The sequence below is a fragment of the Oryctolagus cuniculus genome, chromosome 11, assembly GCF_964237555.1.
Source record: "Oryctolagus cuniculus chromosome 11, mOryCun1.1, whole genome shotgun sequence".
NCBI classification, from domain to species: Eukaryota; Metazoa; Chordata; class Mammalia; order Lagomorpha; family Leporidae; genus Oryctolagus; species Oryctolagus cuniculus.
The window spans coordinates 119,531,177-119,556,403 of record NC_091442.1 but is presented as its reverse complement, the minus strand read 5'-3'; the positions used below and the strand labels follow the sequence as shown (position 1 = coordinate 119,556,403).

General features: G+C 67.4%; 1 protein-coding gene across 2 annotated transcripts in view; it reads left to right on the top strand.

Moving 5' to 3' along the window:
* Positions 1-25,227, top strand: part of SHISAL1 (shisa like 1) — a 55,166-nt gene that overhangs the window by 20,869 nt on the left and 9,070 nt on the right. For both annotated transcript variants that reach the window (XM_070053028.1, XM_070053027.1), the window contains exons 2-4: positions 434-532; positions 2,573-2,786; positions 9,415-9,732. In XM_070053028.1, the coding sequence (XP_069909129.1) occupies positions 466-532; positions 2,573-2,786; positions 9,415-9,732 (599 nt within the window). In that variant the 5' untranslated portion in view covers positions 434-465. The remainder of the gene's footprint in view (positions 1-433; positions 533-2,572; positions 2,787-9,414; positions 9,733-25,227) is intronic.

Below are 25,227 nucleotides of genomic sequence, written 5' to 3'. Positions count from 1 at the left end.
AAGATGGGGTGCTGCTGTGAGCCCGGAGCCCTACCAGTTGCATGTGCCTCCTCCTCACTGGGCAGCCCTGGTTCGTGCCCGGTGAGCTCACCGCCGCGTGCCCATGCCCGGCAGGTGCCCTGCTCCGTGCCTGCTCACGACACAGCGTGGGGCATTCCTCCCCCAGGCCGGAGCCCCGCGGGGAGCCCAGCAGGCCGGGCGTCCTCCCGCATCTGCGACGCTGCCCTGGCGTCCGCCCGCGGGTGACGTCCACCCCCTGAGCTGTCCGCCGCCTTTGATTGAGTCTCCTCTCGCTGTGTAAAGGAGGTGGCGGCGGACCGGTGGGGGAGGGCCCTTCGTTCCGGAGAGGAAGGTGCCGGGTGGTGGCATCTCGCGCCCTGGGAAGCCGGTGCGGGGCGCGCAGCCCACGCCCGGCCTCCCCGTCTCTCTGCAGGCGGCTCCGGGCGGACCGATGCCAGCCAAACGATGACCAGTTGTGGCCAGCAGTCCCTCAACGTGCTCACCGTCATCTTCTCGCTGCTGGTCTCTGCAGGTAACGCCCCTGCGGCTGCCCAGCGGGGAGGGCCGGCCTGGGGCGGGGGCCCGGGGACGGCGCCAGCCCCTCGGGGTCCTGGGGGCCGGCAGGTGCCCTCCTCTGGGATTCCCCTCGTGACAAGCTGATGTCCACTGCGTGATCTACCCTGCTCTCGCCACGAGGAGCCCAGCTGGCTGCTGGGAGCCCGGGGGAGGCCCTGCCCATCTTGCAGGTGGGAATTAGGCCGTGTCACTGTCGGCCCATCTAACAGATGAGAAAACCGAGGCTCGGGGACAGGACAGCACAGCTAGTGGAGGAGGGCGCCAGCTGTCCCCTGGTCCCACTGGGGTCCTCTCCTGGCTACAGAGATGGGCATAAACCAGGCCCTTCCATCCTCAGGGGTGGGGTGCATTCACGCCCCGCCCCTCCCCAGACAGCAAGGGCCGCCCAGCGTGCCAGCCTGGGCCTGGGCACCGAGGCCCTGCTCCCTGCCCCATGTCCCCGTGTCTTTCCATCTCTGTCTCTCTCTCGGTCCCTTCGCACTCACTCAGGCTGTGACAGAGCCGTTAACTGGGCCTGGCAGTTTTCGGGCCCAGATGATTCCTCCCCTCCCCTCTCAGGGTCTGGGGTGTGGCCCTGGGGAGGGAGGAGGCAGCACCTCACTTGCTGCAGTGCAGCCGGCCAGCAGCCATCACTTAAATGTGGATGCCCTGGAGCCCAGCCCAGGCACGAGAGGGCCCTCTCCATGGGGGGCAGGCCTGCCTGGTCACCCAGCGCCCCCGGTCCCCCACTCGTCCATGGGCCCTTCCTGCTGTAAGCAGGGCCCATGCTCCACTCATCCCAAGATGCCCCTTGGAGCTCCGGCCCCTGGGCAGCCGTCAGGGAGAGGAGGGGCCGGGGAACCTGGGCCAGAGGGCCTCGCAGTTGCCATCACCTCCTGGAGGGCCTCAGGCAGGCGGCGGACCCTGCCCCAGATGAGGGGCGGCTTTGTAAGGACCCCAGAAAGCAGTGGGTCTGAAACCACACTGCAAACAGCAGCTCCGAGCCCGCGTTTCTCCCCTGTACCGTGGGAATCAGACGGGGTGAGCCCCTGCACCCTGACGCCAGGCATGAGACGGGGGCCTGCCCGGCTCCCCTGACTGCCCCCCCCCCGCAGTGGCCGGCCCACCCCCCGCTGGGGCAGGCGCCATCCACTCCCCCCCCCCCCCCCCGCCCAGAGCCAGCCTTGACCCCTCCGGCGTGCTGCCCACCCGCTGGCGCAGCCAGCCCGGCTGGGGCTCCCCTCGGCGGCGGCCGGGGCGGGCGGGGCGCTGTGTGGGCTGCCGTGCAATGACCTCTGGCAGCCGCGGCTTTCAAGTCGTGGACGAGCTGTTGCGGGGGAGCTTGGGCGTGCGGAAGGTGTTCCGCCAGCCCCTTTCAGCGCTACAAATTAGATACAGCGGCCGTGCAGGAGGGCGCTAATGAACCCTGGACAGGCAGCCCCAGGATTTTTCCATTGTGAGCCGAGCTGCCTCTCTCCTGCTTTGTATCACCATCTTCTACTCCGCGCCTGGGGGCGGGGGGGGGGGGGGCTGGGCAGGGAGGATCCGAGGCCCGGTGGGCTCTGTGCCCTGGGGGGCGGGGGCGGGACCTTGTCCGTCTCCTCCACCAGCCCCGGTGGGAACAGAGCAGTGAAGAGGGCCCCCGAGTTTGAACCCAGGTGGGCCTGGGTTCGAGTGCTGCTCTGCCACCACTTAGCAGCTCAGGTGTTGGAAGCCTGCGGGCGCCGGGGTCTCCATCTGCAGAGTGGGATCCCCAAGCCTGCCTGCTGGGGGGGCACATAGCCGGTGTGCAGTTAACGCGGGCTCCCTAGTTGGTGCCCGCTGCAGGCCGGGCTCAGCCTCACCTGAGCCACAGCTCCCCGCCCCCATCCTCAGGTGCAGAAGGGGTAACCTGGGTTGTCCTGAGGAGGGGGCTTCCTGGAGGAGGTGAGCAGGGACGGGAGAGGCTGTCGGGCCCTGCCCCTGGGCACCGAGGGCCGGTAGGGGCCCCCAGCAGCCTGGCCGCTCCGTGTTCCAGTGCTGTCGGCACATTTCCGGGTCTGCGAGCCGTACACGGACCACAAAGGCCGCTACCACTTTGGCTTCCACTGCCCGCGGCTCTCGGACAACAAGAGCTTCATCCTGTGCTGTCACCATAACAACACGGTCTTCAAGTACTGCTGCAACGAGACCGAGTTCCAGGCGGTGATGCAGGCGAACCTCACGGCCGGCTCCGAGGGCTTCACGCACAAGTGAGTACCCGCCGCGGGGACCCGGCCCCGAGCTCCCACCCCCTGGGGAAGCCCCCGCGGTGAGTGGGGTCCTGGAGGGAGGCTGGGGAGCAGCACTTCTGGCTCGTTCTGCCCCCTGAGCTTTAGTGTTCCCATCTGAGAAATGGGCACCCACTGCCCGCCTGTCAGGGCTGCCGGGGAGGACGGAGAAGGCTGTGTCTGTGCAAGGCCTTGGGGCACGGGAGCCGCTGGGCGCAGCTCCTCCCCTCACCCACAGCTCACCCGGTACATACCAGGAGGCTGTGGGCGCTGTGGGCGCCAGGTTGAGGTCAGGGCCCAGCTGGAGAAAGCGGCGCGGGCGGCAGTGGTGTGCGTGCCCCTCGCAGGGGCGAGGCTGGCCGGCGTGGCACGTGTGTGGCGGGCCTGGCGTCTGTGCTCACGGCTCTTCTCCTGTGTCTGCACATGGGCTGACAGGAACTCTACATGTGGAGGGAGCGCGATGAGGCGCCAGGGTCCACTCGAGGTCCTTGGGACGCTTTGCCTAGCCGCTGTGGAACGGCCTGTAACCGGTTCTTATTCTTTGTTCCTTCTGGGTGCTTTTTTTTTTTTTTTAAGATTTATTTATTTTAGAGGCAGAGTTACACAGAGAGAGAGAGAGAGAGAGAGAGAGAGAGAGAGAGAGAGAGAGGTCTTCCATCCGCTGGTTCACTCCCTAGATGGCCGGAGCTGAGCCCATCCAAAGCCAGGAGCCAGGAGCTTCTTCTGGGTCTCCCACATGGGTGCTGGGGTGCAAGGATTGGGCCATCTTCTGCTGCTTTCCCAGGCCATAGCAGAGAGCTGGATGGGAAGTGGAGCAGCTGGGACTTGAACCGGCGCCCATATGGGATGCTGGCGCTTCAGGCCAGGGCATTGACCTGCTGCGCCACAGCGCCGGCCCCTCCCTTAATTTTTGCTACAATTGGATTGGGTTCGTTGAGCAGCCCCGGGGTGGACTTCCGTGGCATGGCTGTGTCAGGCTGTCTTCCACGTTTTTTATCAGGCCGCTGTGGACAGGGCATCTTTTTTTTTTTTTTTTTTTTTTTTTTTTTTTGACAGGCAGAGTGGACAGTGAGAGAGAGAGAGAGAGAGAGAAAGGTCCTCCTTTGCCGTTGGTTCACCCTCCAATGGCCGCCGCGGCCGGCGCACCGCGCTGATCCGATGGCAGGAGCCAGGTGCTTCTCCTGGTCTCCCATGGGGTGCAGGGCCCAAGGATTTAGGCCATCCTCCACTGCACTCCCTGGCCACAGCAGAGAGCTGGCCTGGAAGAGGGGCAACCGGGACAGAATCCGGCGCCCCGACCGGGACTAGAACCCGGTGTGCCGGTGCCGCAGGTGGAGGATTAGCCTAGTGAGCCGTGGCGCTGGCCGGGGCATCTTTCAGTGGTTGTGCGGAGCTGTGCCGTTTATTTCCAGTTACCTCTTTCCATATTCCGCTTCTGCACCGGGTCTTGCACTGCGTCGTCTGTCCGGGTGACAAAAGCGAAGGATCTCTAGACTTGAATTTTGTGCTCAGCCTGCAACCTCCTAATTTTTTGAACGTTTTTATTTCTTTGATTTTGATTTGAAAGACAGGGAGAAAGACAGAGAGGAAGTGGTCCCCCGCCTGAGCCCAGAGCCCAGGTTTCCATGCCTGGCTTCCACGCCGGTGGCAGGGACCGGCTCTCTTGAGCCTCCCGGGGCCGCCTTCGCAGGAAGCCGAGGCCGGGCTCGAACCCTGGCTCTCCGACGTGAGGTGCCCGGGCGCCAGCCGCCTGCCCTGTGGTACTTTTCCGGTGCCTATCTGAGGTTTGCAATTAGGCTGTTTGCGAGTGCCGGGAGCCGTGTGTCCTGCGTCCCAGTTTCTGTACCTTTTTACTGCCCAGTGCCTTTGGCCGGCCGCCCACCCCCTCCCCGCCCCCCTGCATGCCGCTGGCTCCTGGGATGTGTTTCCATGGTGAGCGGTCTGCCCCAGCGGGGTGTTTGCTGACTGGCACGTGGCGGGCATGGCCTGCCAGGGGGCGTGGCCTCACCCTGGAGGAAGCTGCTCTTCCCTGGGGTCGGGCAGGGGTGCAGACTCCCGGCTGTCAGCCGCCTCTCCCCTCCCTCCTCGTGCACGCTGGGATCCCCTGGATCTTGCCTTCTGCTCAGGCCTCGGAATCCCCCTGCGTGCGCCATTCTCCCCGGAGCCCCGCCCGGCACGCTGGACCGGAACCAGGCCTGGCTTCTGACCCAGCCTCTTGGGAGACCCAGGAGGGACTGCCCGAGGGGCGGTGGTGCTGGGCCTGGGGTCGGCCTGCAGGTGCCCGTGAGAGCCAGGCGGAGGCTGGCGTGCGGCTCGGCGGCCAGCGGCCTCCCCCGGAAGCGGGGTTTCTGATCTGTGGGTGGGCACAGGACTTCACGCGGCCGCCCACAATCAGCCTGGGAGGGGAGGGGCGTGGTGAGCCCTGGACAGAGGTGGCCCCGCGGGGCTTTGCTCAGGGCCCTGGGTGTGAGCGCCGGCGCTGGTGTGCAGTGGGGAGAGGCTCAGGGGCCGACCCCCTCGGCAGGTTCTCCTGGGAGGGGACAGGAAGGGACTCCGCGTCCCCAGAACCCGTGCTCCTCCGCCACCCGGTCAGCCCGGCTCCTGCCGTGTGACCTGGGGCAAGGCGCTTTGGCTCTGCGCCTCCTGGGGCCCTCCCCCGGCCTCCGGGTGTAGCCATCCAGTTTCAGAGGGGAAACTGAGGCTTGGCTTTCCAAGGCCGCAGAGGGAGTCCCGCAGAGCTGGGATCTGGGTGCTCCCAGCCCTGGCTTCTGGGGCCCATGCCTGGTTCCCTGGGTCGTCCGTCTTGCTCCCGGAGGGGCTCCGTTCTGCGTCCTTCAAGGCTCGGCTGAGGGGTGTCAGCCAGCCAGGCGGCCTCCGGCGCTTTGTCAGGGGTGGGGGTGCGGGGACTCCGGCGGCTGCCCTGGCCCAGCTGCACCTGCTGCTCCCTGCGTACGCTCACGGAGTCGTCAGTCGGGGAGGTTAGCTGATCGCTTAGGAGGCAGAAGCCCTGGGTCGGCAGATGCTCGGGGCCGCACTGGGGCGTCAGAGCGCCACCACAGCCTTGCTGACTCCGCGTGTCGCCCCGACAACACCCTGACAACAACACCCGATGACGCACACCCCAACTTACACCCCGACGACACCCACCTTGACAGTACTCTGACACACACCTCGGCGCCACACACCCCGACACCCACCCTGACGCCCCAACAACGCCCACCCTACACCACACACCCCAACAACGCCCACCCTACACCACACACCCTGACAACACACACCCCGACAACACACACCCCGACACCCACCCTGATGCCCCAACAACGCCCACCCTACACCACACACCCTGACAACACACACCCTGACAACACACACCCTGACACACACCCTGACATGCACCTCAATGACACACACCCCAACAACACACCCCGACACCCACCCTGATGCTCCAACAACGCCCACCCTACACCACACACCCCGACAACACACACCCCGACAACACACACCCCGACAACACACACCCTGACATGCACCTCAATGACGCACTCCCCAACTTACACCCGACACCCACCCTGACGCCCCAACAACACCCACCCCACACCACACACCCTGACAACACACACCCCGACACACACCCTGACATGCACCTCAATGACGCACACCCCAACAACACACCCCGACACCCACCCTGACGCCCCAACAATGCCCACCCTACACCACACACCCCGACAACACACACCCCAACAACACACCCCGACACCCACCCTGACGCCCCAACAACGCCCACCCTACACCACACACCCCAACAACACACACCCCACACCACACACCCTGACAACACACACCCCGACAACACACACCCCGACACCCACCCTGATGCCCCAACAACACCCACCCTACACCACACACCCCGACAACACACACCCCGACAACACACACCCCGACACACACCCTGACATGCACCTCAATGACGCACTCCCCAACAACACACCCGACACCCACCCTGATGCCCCAACAACGCCCACCCTACACCACACACCCTGACAACACACCCCGACACACACCGTGACACACCCACCCGCAGCACACACCCTGATGACAGCACACAGCTGCACAGGCCACGGCACCCGAGGGGACCGAATGTCCACGTCACGTGTCTTGAATCACCACCTAAAGTTAAGGAAAGTGCTCTGACCCTACGCATCCGGGCAGCCCCAGGCCGGCTGGCCTTGGAGCGGGCGAGCTGCTGGGGCGGTGTCCCTGGCCCAGGCCCCCACCCTGCCGCCTCTGGGGGGGCTCCCTGAGAGGCTCAGCGCCCTGTGTTCTGTGGGCGTGAGGCCGAGCTGCCCGGGTGGTGGCCCCAGTCGTGTCCTGAGCCCCATGAGTGGCGGCAGGGCCGGCAGCATCGCACACACGCGGTGCCGGCGGCCGCGGACACGCAGGGCGCTGAGGACGGACCACGTCCCTGTGCCCACGTGGGCAGGGCGCACAGGCCCAGGGCCCCTCTCTGCACACCTGTCCCAGATGGGACCTCGTCATCCCCCCTCAACCTGAGGTCTGATGGACCCGGGTCCGAACCCCAGCACAGCTGCACGCCTCCCCTGTCCCCCTGTGTGAGGGGACACCAGCTCCTGCGCGGGGCCCGAGCACTGGCACGCTGTCGCTGTGACCCTGAGCGAGGCACACGTAGAGCGTCGCGTAGATGTCGGTGACATCTGTCACCTGCTCCCATCCCCTACTCACCGTGCACTGTCAGCAAGTGCTGGCTTGAGTAGCCCTGTGAAGAGGGCTGGCCGCTCTGGGACGCCCTGGACCCCGACCCTGCCCTCCGGATGCCCCTGCTTGAGGGGCAGGGCGTCCTGCGAGACAGCGACCACAGCCATGTGCTCGGGGAAGCCCAGGGGAGTTGGAGCTGACTCTGGGCAGCCAGGAAGGCTTCCTGGAGGGGGTGTCCGCTGAGCTGAGCCAGGGCAATAGGACCAGCCTGGTGCACGTTCCGGAGAGGGGAGTGGAGGCAGGAGCGCCCCCGGCTGGCGAGATGAGGCGGCGCCCTGGGAGGGGTGAGTGGAGGCAGGAGCGCCCCCGGCTGGCGAGATGAGGCGGCGCCCTGGGCGGTGTGGCGTGGGGCTGGGGTCCCACCCTGAAGCCACCTGCGGAGTTCCGCCCCTGCTTCTGCACTGACCGCCCCTCAGTGTCCATCTGAGACAGGGACGTTGTCGCCGGCACCGGGGCCTCCCCTGGCCGCCCGAGCTCCAGCAGCGCCGGCCGCTATTCCTGAGTCCCGCTGGCTCCCGGCCATGGCTCCCGGCCGCTGAATGGCGTCTGCTGCCCCTTCCTCCCCGCCCCCTCCCTCAGCCCCTAGGCTGCTGCCATGGGAACCACGGAGGGGAGGCCCGGCCCGGGGAGCCGCGGGGGCTGCAGGAGAGGACGCTGGAGAAAGCAAGGGCAGCTCTGTGCGTGAACCCCCCGCTGGGCCTCGCCACCCCCCACCTGCCGGGCCTCAGCTCCCCACCCCCGCTGGGCCTCACCCCCCTCCAGGCCTTGGCCCCCTTCCCCGGGCCTCGCCCCCTCCCGGACCTCAGCTCCCCGCCCCCGCTGGGCCTCGCCCCCTCATCCCCGGCCTTGGCCCCCGCCTTGGCCCCGCACACTGGGTCGGCTGTCGCCCTCTGCCCTGTAGGAGTCGGGTGCTCAGAGGCCCGGGCAGAGCAGGCATCCCGACTGTCCGTCACGCACACCTTAGCCGTGAGACCCCTGCAGGCTTCTCGGAGGTGGTGGCCGGAGGCGGGGTGCCAGGGCCAGAGCAAGGTGGGAGCTGGGGACGGGTCAGTGGCACAGAGCGGAAGGAGGTGCGTGCAAGATATCGGGGCGGGCACACAGTGCGGGGAGGGGGCTCAGACCCCAGCCTCAAGGAACAGACGTAGCCTTGGGCAACAGACCTGGCTGGGGCAGGCGTCAGGAAAGCTTCCTGGAAGAAGTGGTCCCTGAGGCACAGCTCGTGGCTGGGAGCAGGAGCAGAGCACGCTCCCTAGTGGAGAGCTGGTGGTAGCACGGACCCTCCAAGGGCTTTTGTGGGGACACGTGGGGCGAGTGGATAAGAGAAATGAGGTGGGGGTTCCGAGACCCCCGGCCTTAGGGTGGGGGGGATGAGGAGGGCGTGAGTGGCAGGTGGCTGCCGGGAGGCGTGTGGAGGGGCTGAGCTGGTGGACGGAGGGAGAGAAGTGGGGGGGGGGGGCTGGGGGCAGGGGTGCCTGGGCTGGGCTGACCCGGGACGCCAGGCCTCCCGCATTTATCTGCCTGGGTCCAGTAAGATGCGGAGGGGGCTGGGGGCAGCCTGGAGGGTGGGTGTGGGGGGTGCCCACAGGGGACACCTGGGGCGGGCGGAGGGACAGGACGTCTGGGAATGAGGGGCAGGACGTCTGCGGGTGGAGGGGCCGGGAGGTCTGGGGGTGGGGGAGGCGGGAGGTCTGGGGGTGGAGGGGCAGGAGGTCTGGGGTGGGGGCGGGAGGTCTGGGGGTGGGGGCGGGAGGTCTGGGGGTGGGGCGGGAGGTCTGGGGGTGGGGGCGGGTGCCCGGGTGCCCCCTCGCCCCCCGCCCAGCGCCTCTGTCTTCCCCAGCAACTACACGGCCCTGCTGGGAGTGTGGATCTACGGCTTCTTCGTGCTCATGCTGCTGCTCCTGGATCTGCTCTACTACTCGGCCATGAACTACGACATCTGCAGGGTGTACCTGGCGCGCTGGGGCATCCATGGACGATGGGTGAAGCAGGACCCCCGGCGCTGGGGGACCCCTGCTCGGGCCCCCCGGCCGGGGCCGCCCGCCCCCCAGCCGCAGCCGCCTCCGGGCGCCCTGCCTCGAGCCCCCCGGGCCGTGCACACGCCGCGGGGAGACCCCCACAGCCCACCGCTGATGACCTCCCAGAGCTCGTCCGCCTGGTGAGTGGTTGCCATGGAGACCCGGCCGCCCCGGGGTCGCCTGCCTTTTGCGAATCTGGAAGATCCCCGTGGTTATTGCCGCTGCGGGTGGCTCGCCTGTGGCCTGGTGACTTGCCGATGTCACCGTGTTTGCCGGGAAGCGTTTGCAGCTGCCCGGGCTAGCACGCGACACGTGCCCCGGGCAGAGAGGTCAGCATGAGGGGTGCGGGCAGAGCTTGCAAGCTCACTGGGCGCAGAGCCCGAGTCGTGCTGAGCCAGACGTGAGGTTTTGAGCTTCCGAGCTACCAAGGCACAAAGGGAAACGGGACGGCGCTGAGGCCGGTCAGAGGAAGCCAGTCAGCGTGTCTGGGGCTGGAGTTGGCAAACAAACCGATTGCTTGTTCCTCCTGTGTCCCTCCCCTGAGGGGAGCCAGACAGGCTGTGCGGGGACGGCTCCGGGGACTGGAGGGAGACGGGCACAGACGGTGAGACTCAGGGGCGGCTCCGGGGACTGGAGGGAGACGGGCACAGACGGTGAGACTCAGGGGCGGCTCCGGGGACTGGAGGGAGACGGGCACAGACGGTGAGACTCAGGGGCGGCTCCGGGGACTGGAGGGAGACGGGCACAGACGGTGAGACTCAGGGGCGGCTCCGGGGACTGGAGGGAGACGGGCACAGACGGTGAGACTCAGGGGCGGCTCCGGGGACTGGAGGGAGACGGGCACAGACGGTGAGACTCAGGGGCGGCTCCGGGGACTGGAGGGAGACGGGCACAGACGGTGAGACTCAGGGGCGGCTCCGGGGACTGGAGGGAGACGGGCACAGACGGTGAGACTCAGGGGCGGCTCCGGGGACTGGAGGGAGACGGGCACAGACGGTGAGACTCAGGGGCGGCTCCGGGGACTGGAGGGAGACGGGCACAGACGGTGAGACTCAGGGGCGGCTCCGGGGACTGGAGGGAGACGGGCACAGACGGTGAGACTCAGGGGCGGCTCCGGGGACTGGAGGGAGACGGGCACAGACGGTGAGACTCAGGGGCGGCTCCGGGGACTGGAGGGAGACGGGCACAGACGGTGAGACTCAGGGGCGGCTCCGGGGACTGGAGGGAGACGGGCACAGACGGTGAGACTCAGGGGCGGCTCCGGGGACTGGAGGGAGACGGGCACAGACGGTGAGACTCAGGGGCGGCTCCGGGGACTGGAGGGAGACGGGCACAGACGGTGAGACTCAGGGGCGGCTCCGGGGACTGGAGGGAGACGGGCACAGACGGTGAGACTCAGGGGCGGCTCCGGGGACTGGAGGGAGACGGGCACAGACGGTGAGACTCAGGGGCGGCTCCGGGGACTGGAGGGAGACGGGCACAGACGGTGAGACTCAGGGGCGGCAGAGGCCAGGCGTGTGCAGACCTGGCATCGCCCGCTGTGACGCCATCTCTGCCCGGGACCCGTGTGATGGGGCTGCCGTGTGCCCACCGCAGGAAGCCTGGTGGTGCAGCCTCCAGAGGTGGACGGGGAGACGCGGGGTCTGCGTCTGGAGCGGGACCCCGCCGGGAGGCAGCACCGGGGAAGGAGCCGGAGCCCGATGCAGGGGTGGCGTGTGGGGCTGAGCTGCAGCCGCGGGCATGTGGGGCTCAGGGGGCCCGGGCCTGGGAAACCGTGACCTTGATCGACGGCTGCAAGATCCATCCCCGAGCCTGCCTGCTGGCCGAACGGGACGTTCCAACCCAGCGACCACGGGGCTCCAGGTCAGGAGCTCGGCGGCCCCCACCCCACGCCCCCCGGGCTGCAGCTCAGCACTGCTGTCTCCCCTTCCCCTGGCTTCCGGCGTCTCCTTCTCGCCTCTTAGCACGGGTGCTTGTTGAAGGAGCCCAGGGCGCGCGCGCCCCTCCCCCGAGCACAGAGCAGGTGCACGCGGAGCCTTTGTGGCTGCCTCCCCGGCAGCGCGTGTGCGTGCCAGCTGATGGCCATTTAAATACCCAGCAGGTAGCGACCTTTTCAATAATGAATGACTTAAATCGTTACTAAGATGCACTTAGACGGACTCGTGCCCATCGATCGGACCGTGCCCCATCCATCACGTGGGAGACAGAGTCGCCGCCCTGCCTGGCTCGATTTGACAAATGCCGACTTGAGCCGCCCTGGGGCAGGGACTTCCTGCTGGGCTCCTGGGGACGCAGAGGGAGGGGGTGCCGTGGAGAGGGGAGCGGGGAGGGGCGCCCCCCCCCACCGAGGCAGGGAGGAGCTACAGGCAGGGAATCTTCTGTGATCCTGACACCCGGGTCCTTGTCACGCTGGTGAGCTCCGAGAGCGCCACCTGCAGGCAGTGCCGTGCGAGAGCTCCGGAGGATGGACTTCGGCAGCCCCCGCCCCACCCTGCACCTGCCCTGCTCGCGCCCCTGCACACTTGAGAAGTGTCGCGGAGTCTCCCTTGCTGTGAGCGCCTCGTCTGTCTCTTCCGCGGTGCTTGTCACCAGCAAACGCCCGGCGTGCACCTGCCGCTGCGGCGGCCTCGGGGTACAGGGCTCCAGGACTGTGGAGGGGGAGGAGCTCCTTCGGCTCGCCAGGCACCCCGAGCTGCGCGTGCAGAGGGACGCTTCCGACGGAGGAGCGCGGGGCTCAGGGCGCCGGGCCCATAGCCCCAACGCTGGTGTTTGTGCGGCCAGGACGGGGCCACCCAGGCCGCCCACCGGACGCGCTGCCCCTCTGCTGACCTCAGCTGTGTCTGCTCTGGGGCCGGCCCTTTGCTGTGGGAGATCGCAGCTTCTCCTGCCCCCGGGGGCTTCTCCGTCACCCGCCTTCTCCTCACGCAGGGAGCGGGGGGCGCCAGGAGAGGGAAGAGGGTGGCAGCCACACACACCCCACCTGGGCCCCTGGCTGGGCCGCGTCAGGTTCACCAGGTCCCGGGAGGTACTGAGAGCCCAGGAGGTACTGAGAGCTGGGGAGCACCCCAGGGGAAACTGAGGCAGGAGGCCACAGACACAGGGGAACTGGGGCTCCGGGTGCCCCACACTGGGTTCTCCCAGGAACCGGGCTCAGCACGGCTGCACCCCCCTTGGAGGGGAGCAGATGCTGGGGCTCGGGGCCCTTGGTTAGCTGCCCCTGTCCCCCACACAGCCTCCCTGGGGTGGGGGGAGGGGCCGTGGCAGCACTGGAGGCCCAGTGGCGCATGCCCGGCCATCCTGTGGACACGTGTCCCATCTGTCTCTGTCGCCGGGAGTCTGACTGCACAGATGGGGTGCAGGGCGCCTGCCCCGGCTCTCTGCAGCTGAGTGGCAGTGCCCGCGGGGGGCCCGCATGCCGCTGCCTCGGCTTCTGAGCTCCCCCCCACTCGGTAGGAGATGAACGCAGACCGGGAAGTTTCACACCCGGATTCTCCGCACTCGTGGAGCCCCCCTGCCCTGAGCAGCAGCTGCCGGTGGGAAGCCCGGGGCTGGGTGGGCCCTGTGGTGTCGAGCGCCGTGGTGACGAGCTGCCCGGGGTCTCCTGTGCACACTGGAGGGCTGGGGTCTCCTTGCAGGGGTAGGGGCACGCTCGGCTCGCAGCCGGCAGCTCCACCTATCAGGCCCACCAGGCCTCTCCCACCTGGTACCCGCTGCCTGCTTTACTTTCCCCGATACTTTCTGCCCGGTGCTGGGTGTCGCTTACCTGCGCCCAGCACACAGCAGGTGCTCAACGGGGTGTGTCCATGCCCCCGTCTGTCACGTGGGCCTTCTCTCGCTGACCTCTCGGCCTCCTGCTGGTGCTGCCCCAGGCTGACCACGAAGGCCCACGGAGGCTCAGCCCCGAGCGGGGCTGCCACGGTGGGGCTCAGTGGGCTGCGACTGTCATTGTCCCTGTGAGTCAGGGGGGCCCACTGAGCACCTACTGTGTGCAGACACGGCCAGACACAGCTCCTGGTGGGAACTCTGGCTCTGCCCCCCACCCGCCTGACCCCAGCCTGCACTGTCTGACTGCGATGTGGGCCTGCGGCTGTGAGGGGTACAGGGGCCTCCTCCCCCCACCTCCTCATCCCTGTGCCCAACTCCCCTCCCCAGAGAGGGCCTTCCCACCCCGCACCCCCGCTGGGCTCTCGCTGAACTCCAGGCAGGTGCACCTGGCACTGCCAGCGTTTCCGTGGCCCCGTAGCTCCCGGCTGGGACTCAGCCGCTCGGGGCTCGGCGTCACCCAGTGCATCCGGGAGCCTGAGCCAGGGTCCCCCCGGGCCCACGTCCGACCTTGAGCCGGCTGTCACCGGGCTCTTGCCGACTTCCGAGCCTCGTCCCTCCCACTCCCGCCCCACTTCTGCTCTGGCTGGATCCCTCCCCACCCTGCCTCTTCCCAGAATGCCCTTCTGTTACACCCCGGCGAGCTCCTATTCATCCTTCAAAACCTCCCCTGGGCCCAGGGCTCCGCCAGCCTGGGTGAGGCGGTGGCTGGCAGGGCTGAGCTGGCCTGGGCAGGGGTCATCCGTGCGCCTCAGATCTTGTGGGTGTTCAGACCCCTGGGGTCTTGCTGGGTTGGCCAACTCTGATGCGCGAGGTGTGGGGTGGGCCTGGGACTCTGCGTTTGTAGGATGAGCCTGATGGTGCTGATGCTGCCGTCCGGGGGTTGCAAGGACAGAGAGGCCACTAGAGAGGGGGCACGGGTGGCGAGGGAGCCGTTACCCTGGCCCCCGTGAGTGACAGCAGCCCCGGGGACTTGGCTCCAGGGACCCCGTCTGTGCATCGGCCCCTGCTCCCCCCAGCCCCTGCAGAGCCCCGGCTCTACCCTCCCTCCCGGCTCTCCTCCCTCCCGGGCGTGCCTGGCCCCGGAACCTTCTCCCACGGAGCTCCAGCACCCGCTCGCTCCCGGCTCTGCAGCCGCGGGGCTGAGTCCTTGGGGCGTGGCTCCCCCGGGGAGGATGCCAGCCAACAGCGAGAAATTCCAGAAAATTAGAAGACCAAAAAGGGAGAGGAGCAGGCCTCTGCTTCCCCTGGCGTTGCCTCAAATTCCAGGGCAGCTCTGCGCACGGTCAGCGGCCCCGCGGGGTAGGGTTGCACGCCCCAGGGCTGGCCGTTGGGCCCAGCTCCGGCCGGCCCCGGCTCCCGTCTCTCCCCGGGCCCTCCTGGCCGCTGGGCCCAGCTCCGGCCGGCCCCAGGCTCCCGTCTCTCCCCCGGGCCCTCCTGGCTCCCGTCTCTCCCCCGGGCCCTCCTGGCCGCTGGGCCCAGCTCCGGCCGGCCCCCCAGCTCCCGTCTCTCCCCCGGGCCCTCCTGGCCACTGGACCCAGCTCCGGCCGGCCCCCCTGGCTCCCGTCTCTCCCCCGGGCCCTCCTGGCTGCTGGGCCCAGCTCCGACCGGCCCCCGGCTCCCATCTCTCCCCCGGGCCCTCCTGGCTCCCGTCTCTCCCCCGGGCCCTCCTGGCCACTGGGCCCAGCTCCGGCTGGCCCCGGCTCCCGTCCCTCCTCCACTGGTTCTGCTTGCATCTCGCCAGTGCAGCTCCCTTCCTGTCCGTTCACTGGTGCTGCTGCCCTCCTAAGGCAGTGCAGTGTTCCCAGGGGACAGTGACAGACGGCCCAGAGCCAGGGCTGGGCCTGCTGTGTGCCCCTGGTGGCCCGCTGGCCCCCTCTGAGCCCCAGTGCCTCGGCGGGTGATGGTAACGAGAAGTAAGGGGTGCACACAGTAGGGCAGCAGGGACAGTTGGTTTTCCTTCTGTCCCTGCCCACGCCAGGGCCCAGCTCTGAAGCCCCTGGGGTGGGGGGCCCGGCCTCGGCTCCCGGAATTAAAGTCTTTGCTGCTCCTCAGTGCGTAAGGGGAAACATAGAGCCGGGGTCCGGGTGCTCCCAGCGGAGGCCTGGGTGAGGGTCTCTGCAGGTGCGCGCAGGGGCTGCGCTCCGCTACACGGTCTGCCCAGCCCCTCCTCCTCGGGGAGTCGCTTTATGGGTCAGCGATGCCCCCGGGGGTCTCTGAGGCTTCTCTCTGCTCTTGCCCTGCCCTAGGGGCCACCAAAAACTCAGCCCAGGCCTCAAGCCTCGAAGGTGACAGGCCAGGCTGGCGAGAGAAGCCAGGGGCCCCCTCCACAGCAGGCGGCAGGGGCTGCGCGGGCCAGCGGAGGGAAAGGCCCTCCTGGCTGTGACAGGTCCTGCAACCCCTGGCCCCTGCCCCCACAGGCTCCGGGGTCCTGGGGTGGGGCCAGCGCCCCAGTCCCAGCCACGGTGAAAAGTACTTTTTGTTATTCTCAGTTCCCGCCCGACGTCCTGTGCCTCCACAGGGGTGGTCTCAGCTCCTAACTGTCCACCGCACCCAAGTCCACGTCCCTGGAGGACGCTGGCCCGGGAGCCAGGCGGCCCCTCCCTCCCGGCCTCTTCTCCCGATCATGCGTCGCGCTGTGCTGGGGTTGCGTCTTCCCGCAGGCAAATCGTGGCTCGGGCGTCCCGTGGAGCTGCCCGCACACAGCATCGGGCTCCCTCGGACTCCCAGGTGGCGTTTCCCAGCTCTGCCTGGGACCTGCCCAATGCCAGGTGCAGCCCAGGGCCAGGGCACACTCGGGGGCCGGGGCCACACTCGGGGGCCAGGGCACACTTGGGGGTTGGGGGCACACTTGGGGGCCGGGGGCACACTCGGGGGTTGGGGGCACACTCGGGGGCCAGGGGCACACTTGGGGGTCAGGGGCACACTTGGGGGCACACTTGGGGGTCAGGGGCACACTCGGGAGCCAGGTCCAAGGCTTCTTTCTCCTGGAAGCACCTGGACCAGCCTCGGAGTCCAGCTGTCCCGTTGTGGTCAGGTGGCCGCAGGGCCTCCGGCAGGGGATCAAGCAAACTCTCCCTTTGCCCAGCAGGGTCGGGGAGAGAGGAGGTGGGGGCGGACCCCGGCCGGGGACATGGGGACATCACTTCCCAAGCTCGACTCAGGTTCCCCAGAGCCTCTCCTGCCTCTCAGGGCTGCCCCCAGGGCCCACGGCCACGGAGGAGGGGGCGGCCAGCGCTCGGGGTTTCAGTGGACACACAGGTGTTTGCTAGAAGTAGGGGGAGGGCAGCGGGAGACAGTGGTGCAGGCGCCGCCCCAGGAGGGACAGGACTGGGCCCCTGGCTGTCCCCCGTCCCCAGCACTGGACCCCAGGTTGTCCCCCGTCACCAGCACTGGGCCCCTGGTTGTCCCCGGTCCCCAGCACTGGGCCCCTGGTGGTCCCCCCGCCCCCAGCACTGAGCCCTGGTGGTCCCCCGCCCCAAGCACTGGACCCCTGGTTATCCCCCTGCCCCCAGCACTGGACCCTGGTGGTCCCCCGTCCCCAGCACTGGGCCCCTGGTTGTCCCCCGTCCCCAGCACTGGGCCCCTGGCGGTCCCCCATCCCCAGCACTGGACCCTGGTGGTCCCCCCGTCCCCAGCACTGGGCCCCTGGCGGTCCCCCGTCCCCAGCACTGGGCCCCTGGTTGTCCCCCGTCCCCAGCACTGGGCCCCTGGTTGTCCCCCGTCCCCAGCACTGGGCCCCTGGCTGTCCCCCGTCCCCAGCCCCCTTCTTGGTCCCCTTCGCTGTTCATTTCCCAACCTCGCACCCCCGAGGGCCCTAGCTCCTTCCTGGATCTTCATCTCCGTCTCTGCTACTCCCTGGGCTCCAGCCCTGTCCTCGGCCTCCCCCAGTGTCTGACCCTCCCTGAGTGGGCGTGGCCGCCACCCCCCCCCGTCCACTGCACCTGCTCCTCCCCTCCCCCACCATCAGCAGTGCCCTGAGAGGAGCCCCCAGCCCCAACTTGCCCATCTGCCGTCACTGCCACCTGACCCGGTGTGTGCAGCAGTGGGGGTCCTGGCCCAGCGGGACCCTTGGCATCTACAACAGTGCCTGGCACGTGGCCGACACAGTGAGCGTGCGTCGGACTGGCGGGCCTTCTCTGCCAGGGCCTGGTTCTTCGAAGGCACAGGGGGAGGGGCAGGTGGACGAGGGAGTGGCACTGTGGGCAGCGGCGGCCGCCCCTGCGCTGGGCCTTGCCGGGCGCTGGGGCACCGGAGCTCCGAGTCATGGGGGAGTGAACGGAGGCCCCGGCCGTGGGGAGCCGCACCGTGGCTGCGCCGAAGCCCAGGCTCCTGGCCCCAGGGGAGGTCCCCGTCCCCGCCTTTGCCCAGCTCCTAAAGCGTGCGGCCATGCCTGTGGTCCTCTGTGATGCCAGGCTGGGCCGGGGCCCCAGGTGTCCCCCAGAGCACGTGAGGCCTGGGTCTGGGGGGCGTTCGCGCCATGAGCCCTCTCTGGTTCCGGGAGCTCGGCGGGGCCCTGTGCGGTTTGACTCAGGCGGGGGCGCTGTGCCTGGTGCGTGCCCGGTGCGTGCCCAGCTGGGTCACTGCTTGCTTCTCCTTGGCTCCAGCCTTCAGCCTCCCCTGCTGCAGCAGGGAAGGGTCTTTCCCAGCCCCCAGACTCCCCCTGGAGCCTGGGGAGAGGCCGGGGCAGCCAGGGGTGGCCCCGCACCCACCTGCCAGCTCACCGCCTGCCTCCTTCCTGGGCAGACCATGCTGAGTGGCGTGGGTCCCCGCACGGCACAGCACAGGGCGTAAAAATGCAAGAGCCGTGCTGGTTTGGCAGGCAATCTTCCTCCTCCCCGCCCTTGAGCGAACTCGCAGGGCGGTGAGCTTGGGACTGGCCCTGTGTTCAGATCCTGGTGTTTTAGTGAGAGCCACAGGCAAATCACGAACGTCTCTGAGCCTCAGTGTTCCTGTCAGTGAAATGGGCACAGGCAGCCTTCCCAGGAAGGGTGATCATGAGGGTAGACCAGGGCTGCAGGTGGCTCAGTGAACAGTAATTGTTAGGATGATTGCCCTGTGTTATTGTAGAAGCAAAAAAACAGAAGAGCCACACAGCCTCTCACGCTCTGTCTGTTTCACATTTTTCTGTCCTCCTACGCCTGTGACTATTTTTCTAATAATTGTGTGCATAATTTTGCATTCCATTCGCACGCACTTGGCGTGACCTTGCTGTTACCCTGTGACCCTGGTCTGAGCAGCAGTGACGTAGCTGTAGCCACTTCCGGGGTATTCAGCCACAGACACCAGCGAGGAGGGGGGATCCCGGCGGGAGGGTTCCTGAGCCGGGGTGGCACCGTCCCGGCGACAGCCTCTCTCCCATGGGGCTGACCAGCGGCCTCTCCACCACGGGGGTCCTTGTTTTATTTATTTTTGTGAAAAAAAATTATTATTTTATCTGGAAATCAGAGTTACAGAGAGAGAAGGAGGCATGGAGAGAGAGGTCTTCTATCCGCTGGTTCACTCCCCAGATGGCCACAACGGCCAGGGCTGGGCCAGGCCAGACAGGAGCCGGGAGCTCCATCCAGGTCTCCCACGTGGGTGCAGGGGCCCAAGGACTTGGGCCGTCTTCTGCTGCTCTCCCAGGCCACAGCAGAGAGCTGGATGGGAAGAGGAGCAGCCGGGACTAGAACTGGCGCCCATGGGGGATGCTGCACCACAGGCTCTGGCTTTCCCACGGCGCCGGCCCCGGGGTCCCGGGTCTCACTCGCCTGCGTCTCTGGGCCCAGTGGCGAGAGCGGCCGCCTCTCCCACCTCTGTTCATTATCCCGCATCTTCGTTTGCGAGCTGCCCATGTATTTCACTGTGCCCCCGAGACAGCTGATAATTGAAACCATTTCCATAAACCAACGTTTATTTTCCAAATTTCCGTTCCTTGGCGTCGGTCTTGCCTGGCGCTGTTTACTTAATCCATTTTTAATTGACTCTAAATCAAGGCGCTGTTTTTAGAGGACTCAGCCTCGCTCTCAGCACTGTCGCCTCCGGCTCAGGGCTTGCACGTTTCCCGAGGCGCACGGCAGCCGCCCCATTACCTCTCCCCGTTTCTGGGGGACCCGGCATCGCCACAGCCCCAGGAACTAGCGGAGCCCCTTGTGATGTGTCAACCTGGATCAGCTTATGGTTAAACAGGCCACCTGCAACCCGAGGGCGACGCAAACTGAACCCTCCTCACTAAATTATACCACCACGTGGACTGCTCCCGTGGCCTTGACGTGGGCCGCGTCTGTGGCGTCTGCGTGGGGTGTTGGGGCCACGGTGGCTGCTGTGCCTACCTCCTACCCCTGCACTCGGCCGGGTTTACCTGGTGGGAGTCGGCCATGCGTGCTGCCAGTGGTAGTGGCCAGCGGGTTCTGGAAGGTTCCATGCATTGGCCTTTTTCCGACTCCTGGCCCTTCTGGGGACAGAGAGCAGGGAGGTGAGAAGGCAGGAGGACGCCTCCCGTGCCTGGGTCCTAGCTGCCCCTTCCTGCACTGCCGTCTCACGGCCTGGTGTGAGTTCTCTCGTGGGTTTAAGGTCGCCATCGCGGTTGCACCCCAGTTGAGAGCAGCAAAGACATCGGCATGGGCTCCTGGCCGCCGCCGGCCTTGCTGGAAAGATGGGCGCCCTCAGCCTCTGGGCCCCCGTACCTTCCGGAAGGTTCCCTCTGAAGATGCCCGTCTGGGGTGAATCGGACTGGGCGTGTCCGTCCCCCATCTCTGACGGGGCCTTCAGGACTGGACACAGGCGGGGTCTGCGTCTGGATCCCCGCATTTGTCTGTGAGGGTGGGGGCAGAGCTCCCTGGGGGACAGCGAGGCGGCGCTGGGCCCTGCAGCAGGTGCAGTGCGGGAGCCTCCTCCCACAAGGGGCGGAGCCTGCTCGTTGGGACTCTTCCTTGAAGCGCCCTGAGGGGCTCCGTGCCCACTGGCGCCCGTGTCTGTGTCCCTCGCCCTGATCCTCCCGCCCTAACTGTGGAAGGACTCGCTTCTGAGATTAGCTGGGGGGGCAGCAAGTGCCCCCACGGGGGTGCCCCAGCTCCGTCAGAGGGCGGGGGCCGAGGCGTGCCTGTGGCTAGGAGGCGTCCACTCCTGTGCCCACCCCCCAGCCGCTCTTCTTGCTGTTTCCATGGTGCCCAGAGGGTGCCAGGCGGGGACCCAGGACTGGCCGTGTGGGGCCCTGTGTCGGGGAGCGGTGGCGGGGGGTCGCTGGGCCCTGCTGCTGGGGAGGCTGCCCTGGGGCCTTGCCCTGTGCAGCGAGGGTCGGGTTGGGGCTGGGAGTGGCCGCAGGAGTGATGTGGGACGGACAGTGGGACTGGACGTGGGGTGGGGGCAGGGGCAGTACCGGGGCAGGAGCTGTGGGCTCAGCGTGGTGGGTGTGTGGGGACAGTGGGCGCCAGGAGGCAGTGTCGGGGGCAGGAGTGGCTCCTAGTGGCTGGGTCCCAGGTGAGCAGGAGAGGAAAGCTGCCAGGGACAGGTAGGGGCCAGGGGCAGCGGGGGCCCAGGAGGGACGGTGGACACAGGCCACTGCCTGGGGGAGGTGGGTGCCAGGGGCAGCGGGGACCCAGGAGGGACGGTGGACACAGGCCACTGCCCGGGGGAGGTGGGTGCCGGGGGCAGCGGGGACCCAGGAGGGACGGTGGACACAGGCCACTGCCCGGGGGAGGTGGGTGCCGGGGGCAGTGGGGACCCAGGGGGGATGGTGGACACAGGCCACTGCCCGGGGGAGGTGGTGCTGGGTGGGGTGGGCAGAGCCAGGGGTGTGTAGGGTCTGTGAGGCAGGGTGTGTCACACAAACAGGCACACACACATGCACAGACACATGTACACGCAGGCACACACATACACACATGCACAGACACATGTACACACAGGCACACACATACACATGCATGTATGCACAGAGACACATACAGAGATGTACACACAGGCAGGCACACATGCGTGCACGTGCACATGCACATACACAAGTGTGCACACATACAGGCACGCAGAGATGCACACACCCATTTACACATATGTACACCCCCACATGCACACACCATGTGCACATACACACAGGCACACACACTGATGCAAACACACATGCGCACGCACAGGCACACACCCATGTGCACATACACACACCTGCATGCACACAGGCACACACACCAATGTACACAGGCATACACTGGTACACACAGGGCACACACACCGATACACACAGACACACATACCGATGCACACAGGCACACACACCAATGCACACAGGCACACACTGATACAGGCACACACCGACACACACAGGCACACACTGATACAGGCACACACACTGACGCACACAGGCACACACACCGATGCACACAGGCACACACCCAATTGCACATACACGTGCACGCACAAGGCATGCAGACACGCAGATGCACACACACAGGCATGCACAGACACATGCGTGCACACACAGATGCCCACATACGCATGCACACGGACACACATGCACACAGACCCGAATGCACACACACAGATGCTCACACACGTGCACACTCACGGGCACATACACCTGCACATCCCCACATACACACAAGTGCACACACACGCACACACCCACACGTGTTGGATCTGACCCTGGGTCAGGGCCCGGGTGGCAGGAAGGGCCGGGGAATGGGCCGGGGCGGCCAGAACAGTGGGGCCAGGGGAGCTCCAGACGGGAGGGGCAGAAAGAGGAGCGGATCCTGGGGCCAGGGGGTGGTGATGGGGACAGGCAGGGTGCAGTCACCCACGGAGGGGAAGGGGGCAGGACACCCACGGGGGAGGGGACACCCACAGTCACCCACGGGGGGGTAGGACCTGCAGTCACCCACAGGGGGGGCAGGACACCCACAGTCACCCACGGGGGGAGGGGACAACCACAGTCACCCACGGGGGAGGGGACAGGACACCCACAGTCACCCATGGGGGAGGGGACACCCACAGTCACCCACGGGGGGAGGGGACACCCACAGTCACCCACGGGGGAGGGGACAGGACACCCACAGTCACCCACAGGGGGGCAGGACACCCGCAGTCACCCACGGGGGAGGGGGCAGGACACCTGCGGTCACCCACAGGGAGGGGGCAGGGCCCAAGGCTGCGGCCGCCGTGTTCCTCTGCAAACCTCCTTGACCTTCTGTGTGCCCGATGGAGGCGCCAGTGGGACCAGAATGGATGCAGGAGCCACTTTTAAAAATTCATGGCGAGGCCGGGCGAGGGTATTTCTGGCACTCGGGCAGGGCCGGGTGGGGGGGGGCGCAAACAGAGGCCGCAGACGCAGATGGGGGCGACTCGGGGCGCTTTGTGGCATTTAATGGAGAACATGGGTCTCAGTCCACGCTGCGGCATCAAATATTTAGCACCGTGGCATTAAAAATTAACCTTCAGGAGGTGGATGTTCGGAGGCGGGCCTTCCTGGAAGGCTGCAGGACAGAGGGGTGGGAGGGAGGGGCTCCCGGCAGCCCCAGGGCAAGGCAGGCACTCCCAGAGCGGAGCAGCCTCCAGACCCCCACGGGCGGGGTCGGGCCCGGCCTCGACCAGGCTCTGCTGGGGCTCCCGGCAGCAGGACGGGCCCTTGGCTGGCACTCGGGCCCTCGCGGCCTCACCCCCGCCCCTCTGGGCAGCTGACCGCTGTGGCGAGAGGGACTGGGGCTTCCAGGGTTGCAGGAGCCCAGATGAAGTAGGGGCACTGTAGGCATCGGGGCCGGCATGTGCAAAGGCACTGGGGCACAGCGCGTGTGTGCATTTACGCACCAGGAGGAGGGTCTGGGTGGCACGTGTGTGGGAGGGAAGGGAGGCAGGGGGGAAGGGTAGGTCTCACTGAGCAGGGCCATGGTGAGGAGTGGGCTTCACCCAGGGACGGGGAGCCCCAGAGAGGCCTGGCTCCGGGTCCCTGTTCTAACAATGTCCTGCTCAGTGCTGGCTGAGTGGGGAAGGGAGCCAGGAGCCCACCCAGCAGACCCCATCTGCCTTCGAGGAGGGGCTGGAGCCCGTGGGGCTGGCTGAGGGATGGGGTGGGAGGCACCTGGGGGGATCCAAGGAAGGTTCTGGGGCACTGGGCGGGGCAGCCGGGAAGACGCTGGTGCAGTTTGCCCAGCCGGGTGCCCTGGGGCCAGCGTGGCTTTGGGGATCAGCAGTGTGGGTTGTCCGAGGGTGGGGGAGGCCTGAGGGAGGAGCTGGGGGCAGGGGAGCAGCAGCGAGGGGGCGTGGGGAGCCGGCCGCCCTGCCCTCTGCCTCACGCGCTCTGTGTCCTCATGTCCTCTGGCTCCGTCCTGTGCGTCAGAAGCAGCCGGGTGTAGCTGGCCCTGCACAGCCCACGTCCCCTCCCCCACCTCTGGCCTCTCACGTCTGCAGGGACACCGGACGGCTCGCTTGCCGCGGGAACAGAGCGAGGTCAGTTCTGGGAGACGATGCCTCCCAGAGCAGGGGCTGGGTTTGGCGGCTGTGGGGGGGAGGGGCAGTCAGGGAGTGCGCCGTGACCCCCGGCAGGTGCCCCCAGCCTCACAGCCAGGGCCGGGCAGTGCCGGGAGCCCTTCATGGCTCAGCCACCCTCCACGCAGCCCAGTGACCCTGCCAGGAGTGTGCCACAGGCACAACCAAACCCCAGGGAGTCTGCCACCACAGCTGACCGTTAGCTGTAGCCGTGGCCTCTGTGCCCCAGGCACCTGCAGCCACACCGGGTCCTGTCACCTGCACAAGCCCAGTCCACCGGGGCTCCCGGAGAAAGGGGACGGCCAGCTGGGGGGGTGGACCGAGTGTCCTGCAGGCGGGCGGCCCCCACGGGAGCTGCACCCTGGCCAGCTCCTCTCACGCAAAGCAGAAGACAAGGCCGTGGAGCCGCCATCCCCGCCGGCCTGGGCTGGAGCCGACCTCAGCGGGCGAGGACCCAGTGGCGCCCTCTGCACCTGCCACCCTGGGTGGACAGTGGGCGCCGGTCCCCTGGGCTGTGCAGGCCGAGGCCGGAGCCCCATTCCCCGAGGGCGCAGGGGAGGGTGACCTTGCCGGGTGGCCCCCCCAGCCATCCTGCTCCCTGGGTCTCCCAGGATGTTCCGAAATGGAGCAGCCACTTCCCCCATCCCGGGAGTGCGTGGCTCAGGGTCTCGCACAGGGCTCCAGCCTGGTGTCGGCCGGGGCTGCCTCACGGCGCAGCAGGGGACGGTCTATGTCCCCGCTCACGCTCGTGGCTGCCGGTGGCCTCCGCCCTCGCAGACGGGAAAGCTGAGGGCGGAGCAGGAACATGGCCCACCCAGCTGGGTCCAGGGCAGGTGTCCTGGCGGAGCCCCGTCAGGGACTGTGGCTCACCGGGGAGGCCTCTGACTCCAGCCCAAGGTGCCCCGACCCTGGCCAAGGAGCAGGAAGCCGGGCCGGGCTCCAGGCACCCTGCCTGCCCGCTTCCATGGGGGACGTCCCACGTGAGTGACGTCAGTCCTGGTGGCTCCTCCCCGAGGGACAGGTCAGTGAGGGGTAGGAAGGTGCGTCCAGCCAGCAGCGTGTGCAGATCCCCCCCCGCCCCGCTCCCTGTGCTATTCATAGCTCCGTGCTGGACGCGGAAGAGCCGGGCTCTGTGGCCCTGAGCCTCGCTTTACCCAACTGTAAAATGGAATCGTCAACTCTGCTTTCCTCCCAGGGAGGTTACAGAATGGAGCGAGTCAGGGGTCTGCCCGGGCTCTGACACCCTGGGCAGGAAGCGGGAGACCCTGGTCCCTCCTGGCCTGGCCTGGCGCCCAGTGACAGCGTCAGAGCCCTCTGGCGCTGGCCTTGGGAGCCCCAAGCCAGCCTGACTCGCACGAGAA